This window comes from Meleagris gallopavo, chromosome 6, assembly GCF_000146605.3.
Source record: "Meleagris gallopavo isolate NT-WF06-2002-E0010 breed Aviagen turkey brand Nicholas breeding stock chromosome 6, Turkey_5.1, whole genome shotgun sequence".
NCBI lineage: Eukaryota > Metazoa > Chordata > Aves > Galliformes > Phasianidae > Meleagris > Meleagris gallopavo.
In genome coordinates, this window is record NC_015016.2 from 23,850,892 (window position 1) to 23,864,519 (window position 13,628).

The 13,628-nt window shown below is 44.0% G+C and overlaps 1 protein-coding gene across 1 annotated transcript; it reads right to left on the reverse strand.

Annotated features, from left to right (window-relative positions):
- Positions 1 to 5,796: 5,796 nt before the first annotated feature.
- On the reverse strand, positions 5,797 to 13,622 carry VIM (vimentin). Its single transcript, XM_010712706.3, has 9 exons — positions 13,159 to 13,622; positions 12,995 to 13,055; positions 9,528 to 9,623; positions 9,225 to 9,386; positions 8,637 to 8,762; positions 7,794 to 8,014; positions 7,657 to 7,700; positions 7,165 to 7,250; positions 5,797 to 6,420 (listed from the first exon to the last, which is right to left on the reverse strand). The coding sequence occupies exons 1-9, from the start codon at positions 13,497 to 13,499 to the stop codon at positions 6,379 to 6,381; spliced, it is 1,179 nt and encodes a 392-aa protein (XP_010711008.2). The 5' UTR covers positions 13,500 to 13,622; the 3' UTR covers positions 5,797 to 6,378.
- Positions 13,623 to 13,628: the final 6 nt, after the last annotated feature.

The following is a 13,628-nucleotide window of genomic DNA, read 5'->3' on the forward strand; positions in this document are numbered from 1 at the left end:
AAAAAAAAAAAGACATATATAATTGTAGTGGAAATGCTGAGTCATGGCTTGAACCAGTGACTGAGCACCTGGTGGGAAGGCAGGGCCAACCGAGGGAGGGGAGCTCAGGTGTATGCAACGCAGCTGAGTGACCGGAAGGGGTGCAGCCAGGATCCACCCCTTCCCAGATCTCATTTAAGGATTGGCAGTGGAAGCAAGAGTATCATGCTGGAGGTTCTTGTGTGCCTGAGGCTTTCTGAGGGTGAGTAGCTTTTTTTCCTTTGTTTCATCGTGTATGGCTGATGTATTTGAGCAAGTCTCCTCTTGCTGTAGCCTAGGATTTTGCTGCTCTGCTGCCATTGCTGTGCTTTCCATTGCGTTATAGCATTACAGTAACATGTGAGATTGCCTTTGCTGTAGAAGGAAGTTGTGCTCCCATAAGTATTTGCAGTTTAGGTCTTAGCATTCAGTATATTCCTTAGTGACCTAGCAAAGAATAAATTGTAAGTTAACAAAGTTTTCTGTTCTTGCAAATTTATTAAGCATAGTCAGTATTAATACTAATCTCAAAGTTGCAGAAGGATATTGTAGTTGGCTTGCTGACTGGGCGATCAAATAGCAGATGTAAATTTAATGTTAGTGACTGCAAAGCATGGGGAAAAAATAACTCCATGTAGCTAGAGTTCTGAATTAACTATTAGTCCTTAGGAAATAGGACTTCAAGTCAATGTGAATAACTTCCTGAAAATGTCAGCACAGTACTGAGCAATCATCACAACTCTAGATGGGATATTTTTACTTACCTTAAAATAACTGAGCACGAAGTGGGAGTTCCCTTTATGTCATTCTGTATTGCTCCAATGCACGTATCTTGAAGACTGCTTGTTATCTTGATCCCTGTGTTTTAAATAGATTATAGCAAAACTAAAATAAGAAGAGTGATGAAGATTTTAGGGCTCCTAATGATGAGACAGTATGAACAGCAGAAGCACATAGAGATGTGTCAGGGATCTACTGGAGAAGTCTGCCAAGTAAGGGTTGGCATAGAGGGATTGAATGCAAAATTAACTTTTACTATGTGTCATAACACAAGAACTACTGGAAAGTAAACATAATAATCACAAAGTGAAAATAAAATGATCAAAAGATTTTTTTTTTTGTTTACTGTCATAAGATAAAAGCTGTTAGGAAAAAAAGAATGCTTCAAAATAGATCAGACAAGTTTATAAGTGACTTGGATAAAGGCTCTGGCTTAAAAACTTTCTGAAAATGAAGGTTATTTTAGGAATTGGGGTCCTGTTTCTTAAGCCAGTGCTTTCAGCAAGCACTTGAGCAGGCTAGTTGGGTAGTTAGTCTGACCCATTATGCCTGTTTGTAAGTTACAGCAGAGCTCCTGCTTTTACTCACTCTCCTATCTGCCAGGTCACCCCCACCTATGGATCCTTTCCATGACCAGTCAGTGTAATTTCACAGTGAAGCTATGTTTTCTGAGAAGCATAGTCACTTTTACCCAGCCCACCTGCAGTGCCTTGTCCAGCTCTGGGCTCCCCACTGCAAGAGAGGTATGGACATACTAAAGCAAGTCCAGCAGAAGGGCCTGAAGCATCTGACACAGCAGAAGAGACCATGATAACTGGGACTGTTCAGTCTAGAGATGAGAAAGCTCAGAAGAAAAATGCTGGGAGGTGTCACAGCTGGGACAACTGATCCGAATGGGTATCCCTAATTATACAGCATCATGCTAGAAAAGATTACAGAACAGATAATCTTGAGGGAGATTGCGTACCATGTGTGGGTCAGCTGGGGGGTCAGGCATAGCCAGCATGGGTTCATGAAAAGCAGGTCTGTAGCAGCACTGTACAATTTCCTCTGCTTTGCTCATAATTTTTTTCCTCTCTTTCCTTCACCAATTGATTTGTCTTTATCTCAACCCACAATCTTCCTCACTTTTGTTCCTCCTATTTTCCTCCCACTGGAGGCGAAGGGAAAAAGCAGCTGTGGGTGCTCAGCTGCTGGCTGGAGTCATCCTCCACGATTCTCCATCCTAAAAGTGATTTTGTTTGGTGTCTACCAAATCTGAGACATCTTCAGAATCATATCACTTCCATTTGTTACTGTACAATCCTGTACAATGTACTCGATATAAGGATCTGTCAGACAGGAGAAAAACTTCCGCAGGCTGCAGTTCATGTAACCCACCACAGGGGGACAGCTGATATACGTCTCTGAAGAAGAGCTGGGCAGAAAATGTCAGGCAGAGGCGTTTGTATGGAAACTATTACATCCCATTGTGCAGAGATTGGGTTCCTATGGACTTGCCCTTTTCTGAAGCAGTGAGTTTGGCTTCTGTAGACCGAAGCTCAAAATTGGCTTTCACGTGTGGGCTCTTCATGGAGTAACCAGGACCCCAGGAGTTGGCTTTGGTGGTTGTTCCACATGGTCTCATGTGCAGAACAGGGCTGTAACATCTATCTCACGGGATTTGTGAGCACTCACTGAAGTAGTTGCTGAAGGGAGGTCTGGTATGTGCACTCCATGAGAAAGGTCTGTGAGTTTGCGGCTGAAATCTGTAGTAGTCTGCATGAGCATGGGAGGACCAAATGAAGATTCAAAATGTGATTTTTATTTTTGGCACCTCCTAGTTCTGCATGTGCAACTGCATTCAAGCAAATGTCTTCTAAAGCATTTAATTATATGCAAATGACTTCAGAGATTTCAATAATATCCAGGCTTCTCTTCTTTTCCCTTGTAAATTAATTTGAAATTAGAATGTCTGATGTTTACCTGTCACTAGGGCATCAGTGAGCTCCTCTATCCAGCCATTCAGCCACTCATCTCTGAATGTGGGGGTTCACACTCCTGGGCATTTCCCTTCACACCAGCTGGCATAAACAACCCTTGTGCTGTTTATGACTTCATGTGGAGTACTGCATCTAGATGTGGAGTCCTCAGTGCAGGAGAGATGTGGGCCTGTTGGAACACATGCAGAGGAGGGACACAGATGGTCCCAAGGATGAAGCACCTCCCATATGAGAACAGGCTGAGAGAGCTGGGGCTGTGCAGCCTGGAGGAGAGAAGGCTCTGAGAGTAGCTATTTGGTATCTAAAATGAGGCTGTAAGAAAGAAGAGGACAGACTCTTTAGCAGGGTCTATTGTGAGAGGACAAGGGGGAATGGTTTCAAGTTAAAGGAGAGGAGACTTTGGATGTAAAGGTCAGGCTGGATGGGGCTTGTGCACCTGATCTAGCTGTAGATGTCCCTGCTTATTACGGAGGAGTTAGACTAGGCGACTTTTAAGGGCCCCTTCCAACTCAAACAATCCTATGGTTTTATTCTATGACTCTTACGTAGGACTCTGAGCATGAGCCCTGTAACTCTCTAATCACAGTCAGAATTGGGTACCATCTCTGATATAGAGAGCCCTTGGTGGAACTTTCATGACAGCTGGGGATGAGTGGTCTTCTATAAACAGTTTTATGAAGATCTTGATTCCTTGGTTGCTTTTGTGGCTTTGCATGAAGAGCCTGGGGCTACAGGTGCCTCACTCCAGGGGATGCCCAGCGGTGTCACTAACCGAACACTACTCCTTTTCAGTAGTTATCTGCCATGCTTTTGTGTTACATGTTTCTGCAGGCCTAGAATAGGGTCTCTGCTAATGGCAAGATAAGGGAAGGGGGAAGGTAAGGCAAGAAGCTCTTGGTCACATCAAGCAAAATAAATCAAGTACAAAGACTCAAGATTATCTGGAGGATTAATATCCTCACACCCTCACAGGGTGGAGTTAGACATTGTAAAGTTGAATAACACAACAGAAGTGGCAGGCAGAATCAGTTCTGCCTTGGTTAACTGGAAAGGGAACTGTATCAGAAATACTATTTAGATATCAACATTTACAAAAAAAAAAAAAGCTCTGTTGCCTTTAGCAGTGACTGCTTTTACTTATCACACAATGACCTGGTGACTTCCATTCGTAACAGTTCAGTGAGGGAGGAAAATCTGCCTGTCCATGCTGCTGCTTGGCTGTAGGAGCAGTGTCCCAAGGCTGGTTACTGTGTCTGTGTACAGCTGCAGCAGGTTGACCCACAGCCATAGTGAGGTCACTAGGGTGAGAACACAGGTCTGTTTGCTGCTGGCTCAGCACTAAGATGCTTACAGCAATTATATATGAGCATAAGCCTGGTGTGCCTCGATCCAATCAAGTTTATTCAGCCACCACACGCTCTGCTTTCTGCTGTGAGAACACTGCGCTTGCGCAGACTGCAGGCTTCAGAATAGCCTCCTGCAGTCTTCCTACCCCCTTGGAAACCAAATTTTATTTATTTCTCTATTTGCAGGATTGAAAGCTCTATTGCATATTTCTCTGGGCTGTGAGTAACCCTGAACACAAAAGAGCCAGGAGTAACTCCTTTGCTTCACTGTCAAGGCTTGACAGTCACTACTTTTATCTTGTTGGGAGGAAACAAGGGCAACAGAAAGAACTTAGCCAGGCAGCTGGTGGCAGAGAGAGAAGCAGCATCTAAAAGGCTGCTTCTCACAACTCAGGTGATCTCCAGCAGCATGTGCCACAGGTCCAACAGTCCCTAGGCAGAGCCTGCTCCTCCTTCCCAGCAGTGCTCCCCAATGCTTCGGCAGAAATGCGCTCTCCAGTGCCCAAAGCTGCTGCAGGCAGGATGGAAATGCCTTACTGCATTTTTATCCTTAAAGGTTGCAGGCACCTGTGTCAGTTAAGTGCTCACAATGAGCTGTTATATGTGCCCAGAGCTACTGCTATCACAAAGGGCACCTCCCAACTGTAGTTGTATGTAACATAGAAAGCCTTGTGTTTTAACCTTTACACCATGAAATGCTGGGTTCACTCTCACTTTTCAATGAGAGTATCCTGCTCACTAGGCTGTCCCTGACTAACTTCCCCTTTAGCATCTTGATTACTACATGGCTCCTGGCTGGGTGCTGCAGCCAATGGCATAGAAATGTGGACTCCTACCTGCCTCCTCCCACCAGCACTGCTTCTGTTAACCATGCACTGAAACGAAGGGAAGAAATAATTGCAATGAAAAAAAGTTGTGTTATTTTTTTGCCTGGGTGATCTTTCATAAAGATCAGCTCCCACATGTTTATGAAAGCATCTGTGCAACACTGAACTTAATCTTTATACCTTCACCTTGAAAAAGGAATGAGTGCAATGCATACTTATCAAACAGTTCTAGTCTTCGTTTACTCATTCCACAAATGAAATCTTACTGAATGCTTACAGAAAGACAGAAGTAATAGTGTGGAATGAAAGTTACTTTTGTACCTTGACTATATTAATTTGAAAAGTGTCTTGCTCTGCAAAAGAGAAGAAACTTTATTTTAATACCATTCAGAGATAACTGAAACCTTTTCCTTCTTCCTCTCCCTTCTCTCAAAAAGCTGTGTCAGTCCAGATGAGAGTTGTGCCCATTCTGCTGCACTGAGGCTGATATTCAGAAGAAAACACATCAGTGAGGATCTCCTCTCTATTAGAAAAGTGTTCAGAAAAAGCTAATGTTACAGCACAGCTGTTTTCCTTGTTTTCCCTTTAAATATCTCTGTAAACTGAGTATCTCCAGCTGAAGCCTTCATTTTAGCTTCTGTAATATAGACAAGCCTTTGGGAACTAATCTTTCCTGGAAAATGAAGTCAATACATCAAGTCAGCTGTTAATTTTGCAAAGGTGCTGTCTCAGATAAGGGTGTGCATGAGCTACATGTTTCACTTATTTGACTACTACATTTTATACAGCCTAGCTCCGATGTAGTTCGAGTACTCTTAGCTCATCAACTGGATAACTGATATATGAAAGCAAGATTGATTTTTATTAGCTTGAAGTATCATTTTATTCAACTGATAAGTAGCAATACATTATGCATCTGCCAGTTATAGTCCATTTTAATTGGTTCCAAAACCTAAGCAGTAAATAGGAAGACAGTTTGTCTAGTTAATCTGAAAACAATATTCCACACAATCAATATTGGAGTTGTCAACCGTATAGTAATTCCAGCATTAAGTTATGGCTTTGCAGAAAGTCATGAAGTTAAATTAGAACACATCAAGAGCCATTTTCCAAAGATTTATTGAAGTAGCGACAGGTTGCTCATACTGTGCTGGAAAAAGCAGGTTTATTAAATTCAGATACTTAAAAACAGTATTGCAGCACAAGATATTGCTATTTGTAAACTAGACTCCATTGTAAACTCTAATCCTTCAGGGAGAGTCAGTTTGCAAGATCTAAGACCTATTTCCTAGCATAATAATCTTGCGCTCATGGAAAAACTGGAGAAAGGCACTTGAAAGCTGTTTCTTCCTTTAAGACATGAACTTTTTAAAACCTTGCTGGTAAGAATTTCTCCTGCATTAAGTTTGCATCTTTATTTCAGCTTTACTCCAAGTCATCATGATGCTGGGAAGTTTCATTAATAACCTGTTGAAAAACAGAGACACTTGCATTAAGCTTAAGACAGTTGTTATAAAGTGTTAGAACTGAACCAAATAGTAGCACAGATGTGAACAAATATATCAGCATTTGCCTATGAATGAGAAGTTTAGATGGTTAAGCATGTGCAGGTACCATTTAAACTTCAATTGAGTCCAAATACACTACCCTGCCTCTAATAAATGCTGCTTCTGCAACATTTTTCTTATGCAACAGGAGAGATCTTGAGGACTTAGATGTCGGGGGAAATTTGGGTGTCAGGGGAAATTCTTTACACAGAGAGAGGTGAGGTACTGGAACAGGCTGCCCAGAGAGGTTGTGGATGCCCTGTCCCTACAGTTGTTCAAGGCCAGACTGGATGGGACCCCGGTCAGCCTGGTCTAGTGTTACATGGGGAGGTTGGTGGCCCTGCATGTGGCAGGCAGGTTGGAGATTCGTGATCCTTGAGGTCCCTTCCAACCCAGGCCATTCTGTGATTCTGCAACTTGCAACTCGACTGAACCTAAAGTCTCCTCTAAACAGAGGCTGTCATCCACTCAAGCTGTTCTCATATCTGTTGTGTGGTCTATTCCACAGAAGTACATTTGCTACATCTGCACATTCAGACATGCAGCTTGGATTGCCAGGTACTGTCTACTGTATACAGGCTGCACCAATAGTGGCCAAGGCTACAGCACTGGGCTAAGTAACCAGCTGAGACAGAAATAAAAAAAAATCAAAGTTACCACCAACCTGTCCATCTCTAGTTTCCACGGTCTTAATTAGAAGTGTCCTCTTCGAGTGAGTGTCAACCATTGGCTGAGACTCAATGTTGGTTTCTGCAGAAGTAAATGTATTGTTACCAAGAGTCTAGATGAAGTGCCTCCTCAAAGATCCAAGTAATGTCAATATCTACTTTCAGAATCCCAGTTTAGTATAAGTAGTAGTCCTCTTCTCTTTGAATGATAATGAATTATAAACCAGCTTTACTTATTTTCTTCTTATTCCTCTTAAAGCAGCTTCAACAAGTGATCTGGATTTGTTATGTATAGATACTTCTTTTTGTGTATGCCCAGGAGCAAAGTACTACCTTTCATCCAAAATTAAGTAATTGCAAATACTGTAGTTGTAAGAATGACTTCCATATACAGCTGCATTTACACCAGTTCAAATACCAGAGTAAAAGGAACTCCCTATGACCTTTTTGGTTAAGATTAAAAGCACAGACCAAATGAAACAGCTTACCTCTCAGGTTCAAAGAAGCAAAGGTTGGAATAGGCATGTTAATCCTGAAGGAAAAGAAGAATGGATGAAGTCAAACAATGGTACAGAATCTCTAAACAGTAAGTGCTAGAAGGTAAGCGTCTGCATGTGATTGTTACCTGCTCTCTTCTCCCTCCAGCAGTTTTCTGTAGGTAGCAATCTCAATATCAAGAGCCATCTTTACATTCAACAGGTCCTGGTACTCACGAAGATGGCGAGCCATTTCTTCCTTCATGTTCTGAATCTCATCCTGCAGGCGGCCAATAGTGTCTTGGTAGTTAGCAGCTTCAACAGCGAAATTCTCCTCCATTTCACGCATCTGGCGCTCCAGGGATTCATTCTGGAAGAGAATAAAGTACAACTACAGTTCAGTTACTCTTTCTAATGTCAAGACTCTTTATAACTTAAAATAAGGAAAAAACACAAAGGAAAATTGAACAATGGTGTCCTTTCTGAAAATGCTCAAACACATCCCCAGTTTATCATCTCCTTATCCTCCCCTTGCAAAGTCCAGGTGTGTTATTCTGGTGTCTGATGAGGCGTTTCACATTTATTCTACCAGACAGCAAAGCAAACCCCTAGTAAGCCAAACGCAGTACAAGTCAGCATGCAGACAGCACTTGGTGAGGAAATCTACAGGTGTATTATACAGTTAAATCATTTTCAAGCCAGCCTTTCAGGCAACTGGTTTCTAGAAAGTGCTAGATCTGCACTTTTCCACTGTTCCTTCAGGCTTTGTATAGCTCATTCCGTACTGTTTACACCTTGAGAAAGACCGGTTCAGTATAGCAGTGAGCAGTGCACTACACAGTACATGCAGACAAATGGAGTCCAGAGAGTCTTCTTCAGGAAGGATGGGTACACTGCTGTCTTGGATGGGAGATCAGCTGCAGCCACACCCATCCACTGAACTAAAACATAGTGCTTAAAAAGCTGCATCAGGAAGAACATCATCTACTTACGCTTCCTTTAAGGGCATCAACTTCACAGGTGAGAGACTGAATCTGTCTGCGGTATTCATTAGCTTCTTGTTTGGCCTGGCGCAGGGCATCATTGTTCCTATTAGCAGCTTCGGAGAGATCTGCAAACTGTGGATACACCCAGTTTGGTTAGCACTTCACAAAAATGGTGAAATGGTACACAAAAATGGTGAAACGGACTACTTCTAGACCCAGGATTTGGAGGCAACTGAAGTCATTGCAGGGAAGTTCTAGCACTTGAAATATTTAAACATGAACGTTACACTGAACTTTTCTTATTTCTGATTGTTATGTTTCAAATCCTTTCTTAAGTATATACTTAAGAACTGTCTCCAGCTACAAGAATAAGGAAGAACAGGAAATGAGTCCATTAGTTTGATGCTGCACTTAGGGCACAAATGATTTTTCCAACTGTATTCTTCCCAGACTGACAGCTTAAAGACTACTCCACTCTGTGGCTATGCTAGCATTCTGTACAGAAGGAACACTGAGTGCTACAGCAAAGCTGTTACCTAAAATTCATTTGAATGCCTGCTGCATCTGTATAATCCTACAATGCATTTTACTTACTTTGGACTTGTACCACTCTTCAGCTTCCTGAAGATTCTTAGCAGCAACACTTTCATATTGTTGACGGACATCACGCAGGGCAGCAGTAAGATCAGGCTTAGAAACATCCATGTCGATTTGGATGTGCTGTTCCTGGAGTTGAGCCTGCAGTTCCCGGATTTCCTTAGAGAGAAGTAGACACTCGGAGTTAATAAACAACACTATGCAGAAAATGCACAGGTTAGGACTAGGGGCCAGAACCAGAGAGTTTACTTGTTCACTTGACTGACAGTGCCCAGACACAGGCCTCATTATTCCGCTTACCTCATCATGAAGCTTCTTCAAGAAGACAATTTCTTCTTGCAGGGACTCAACTTTGCGCTCAAGATCAAGGCGTGCCAGAGAGGCATTGTCAACATCCTGATCAGAGAAAAAAAAGAACAATTAGCAATCTTATTTTTGCTACTTCCTACCCCAGCCTCAGAGATCATTATATGCTGCTTTATCACAATTTTGTGAACTATGCAGCATTTGAAAGTGTCATCTTTGCTACAGTATTGCTGACCATGACCAAGAGCACACATCACGGTGGGTATAAATCCTGCTCAAAGACAAAAGCGCGTACTTACTTTACAAGACAGTGCTAAGCTCTTCTAGCTTGACAATACTGAAAACCTGGAGTTAACTTTTCAATTTGCGGAATTCTACCTTTTCCAGTGGGGCTTACAAGTGCAACCCATGTACCCACACGAGTGGGCTTAAACTTCTGTTCGTCTCCTATGGACTCCTCAGTGATGAACCACAGAGCCGCTTGGCTCCACAGATCACAACTTGAAAGCACACTGTTAAATCTAGGGATGTATGCCATAAGGACCACAGACTACCCCAAGCAGTCTGACAGATGTCCCTGGAGGAAAGGCATGAGCATAAATACAAACGGAGTCAGTCACTGTTGCCTACACCCTCACATTAGCTGGCAAATACTCCACCCTTTGCTGGAAGAGATAGTCTTAATCAACAGCAAAAACTCATTTAAGGCACAAGAGATTATATTCATATGCCATGAATGATACATGGAAGTGGTGTTAATTTGCTCAAAAAATAACTGAAAATTAACCATTGATCAGTAACTTAGATTTCAAAGATGCAAGTAAAGCACTTTATAAAGAGGAAGACTGATCCTTTCACATTGGCTGCATGGTTATGTTCTTATGGAATTAACGTATGCATCATGTTTTCACAACTTGCATTACAGCCATTCTATATTTTGTCCAGAACATAAACATTCCTGATCAGCAGTGCTCACTATTACAGCACCTTTGAAACAGGAAAAGTTTTCTTTAGACTACCAGGAAGCCATCCTTTGGATTACTCCTATTCAGGGATTAAGTTTTTTTGCACCAGAAGAATTCTCCAATGTTCTTTCTCCAGCAGAATGTCCCTTTGATGTGTTATGAAAGTTTCCTATCAACTCCAATTGCACACCACGGTTCATCTTGGCTCTGTTTTTGCAGTTCAGAGAAAAAAAATTCCTTAACGCATTTGTTCTCCTCCCAAAAAACTCAAAGACCATTCTGGAAGGAAATTACACAACTATGACCTAACATGTTTATATGACTACTGAGAAATCCAAAGACTTTCCAGTGGATTTTACACAAGTCTCAATACTAAAAGGGATTTTTTTTTCCCAGAACCAAAGCACTACAGGAGTTTTAGCAACTTCTAATATACAGAAAACATCTTAAACTGGAGGCTTGTTCAGTACATAATGTGTATTTTACTGTATTTTTTGCTAAGTGCACTTATTCTGCACTCTCTAGAGCCATGTAAATGAAAAAGCTATTAATAGCCTGAGTAAACAAGGTTTAAGTCACACATATGAGTAATTGGACTATGTATTGATTATTATCTGAAGAGATTCTTTAATGGCTGAACATCCTCGTTTATTTCAGGAAACCCCTTGTTAGCCAGGAGCTGACCTGTTTGCTTTGTCATGGGCTCAGATCTGTTCCCTGCTGCCAGAGTATCTGACAAAGCTACAGTACATAACTTTCTCACTAATTACGATGCCTCTTTTGTTGCACAAACTAGTCACCAAATCCCTAGGCTTATTTGATGTAGGACACCCCACAGCATACAAGGAAAGCCACTTGGCATCTCTTGTTTAGAGGAAAAATTCAATAACTCTCAAGCATATTTGCTCTTCAAAATCTGCATGGTAAAACTACTCTTTTGTGGCAGAGAAAAATCGGGCATATTCTTGTTCAAACCAAACTCAGCAGCATGTACTATTTGTGCCACAAGTCAATTTAGACAGTGATTTGCAGTTTTTACATGTAAAGCTGAGAGGTTCTGTGGGCACCGTGCATGGGCAGAGCGGCTGGAGGCTGAGCGACAGGGCAGGGAAGCAGACAATGAATGTGAGGCACGCACAGCACAGCTCACATAATAGCCCACAGCCTTCACAAAGCTTCATCGGTTGGAGGGAGAGGAAGACATGCCTTGAAGTGCACCAGAACAGCATGCATGATTAAACTAGCTTTAGGTCAAAGAAGCTTGTGCTTGAACTCTAGTAATTTAAAACAAAAAAGGGAAATGCCTCTGCACTGACTTGGCAACTACTTGGACTGGCTCTGCCCTAGTAACACAGCAGCCTAGGTTAAAGGCAGTACCTGGAGCTGCTATCTCAAGCTTCAGCCCCCAGAACGTCAGTGGACACCTCATTCCCAGACCCTGCCAAGTGTCTGCTCTCACATTGTCTCCCTAAGACCATTAGGGAAATGCTAAAAATCAAACGATGGCTTCCTGTACGGTGACACCTACTATTGCCTATGGAGAGCTCTGGGATGGTCAGCCTGCACCCAGCTGTCTGGAGATAGAGAGCAACTGCTTCCAGCCCAGAGGAGTGATAGCAGTGTTGTTTCACACCAACAGGTTTCAGGAAGTTATCTTGTTTTGAGAAGGCACATTCCTAAACATCTGCTACTCCAAACAGCCCTCAATGCAAACCAGGAGCTGATTTTGCACAAATCAAAACTTGAGCTCAGAACTTTCCGCAGGCTTCACAGTTGGTTATGGCTGTCACATTGGCTTTGGTTCATCTGTGTGACACCACAACTTCCTACAGACTGAACTCCGGTGCATTGTTTCTTATGTTAACATCTTTGCTTATATGAGATTAAATTGTACATTCTTAATGTACATCAAGGAGATACAGACAGCTGCTGTGAGCTCATCCCAAGGAACCCATTGTCTGCTTCTGATCAGCAAACACTGCTGATAGGAAATACTTCGAATCTGGGACAGTTTTTTGAGAGCGCAGATCGATGTGGTTCATCCAGAAGGAGTTCAGTGTTTCACACACAGTCTCCCCTAGGAATATGCCCCCACCATTACACATTTGGTAGGAATGCAGCCCACGGCACCCTCCCCTCCAACACAAAGGGATCCATTATTTCAATCTGCTGCCACCACACCGGCCATAATGCCTGGATCTGCATTCCTCGGTGAATCCCATAGAAACCATTAATACTCTTCACCCCGAAGCGCAGATGGTTGCGCCTTTTCACAACTATTGGATCAGAAAGCGATTCCACGTCGGAGCGCTTTTGTGGAGCCGGCCAGACCGGGATAAAGCGGGACAATAGCCTCACCCTCCCCCCGGACTGCGGCACCCCCCTAAAGAAAACAACGGGGAGAACAAGGGACTGCGCCGAGCAGCCTTTGTGCGGGCAGAGCCAGCCCCCAGCCCCGACCCCCCGCCCCCCCTGCCCCGCGGCGGCCGCGCCCACCTGTCGGAAGGACTGCAGGGTGCTCTCGGCCTCCTCCCGCTGCAGCATCTCCTCCTGCAACCTGCAAGCAGCGACACACGGGTGAGGTGAGGTGAGATGAAGTGAGGGAGGGGTGGGTGCCCGCCCCGCTCCCAGCCCCAGCCCCGCGCCGGCCCCGCACTCACTTCTCCCGCAGGCGCATGATGTCGTCGGCCAGGTTGTCGCGCTCCACCTCGACGCGGGCCTTGTCGTTGGTCAGCTGGTCCACCTGCCGCCGCAGCTCCCGCATCTCCTCCTCGTACAGGTCGCCCAGGCGGGACGTGCCCTTGCCCTTGAGCTGCTCCAGCTCGGCCAGCAGGATCTTGTTCTGCTGCTCCAGGAAGCGCACCTTGTCGATGTAGTTGGCGAAGCGGTCGTTGAGCTCCTGCAGCTCTACCTTCTCGTTGGTGCGGTTCGCCTTGAACTCCGTGTTGATGGCGTCCGCCAGGGTGAAGTCCACGGCGTCGTGCATCCGCATGGGCGGCATGCTGCTCCGCAGCCGCACCGACGTCGCCTTGGTGGCGTACACGCCGCCGGGCGAGGCGGACACGTAGCGGGCGCTGCTGGGCCGCAGGGCGCTGCCCAGCGAATAGCGGGTGCTGGACGTGATGTAGCG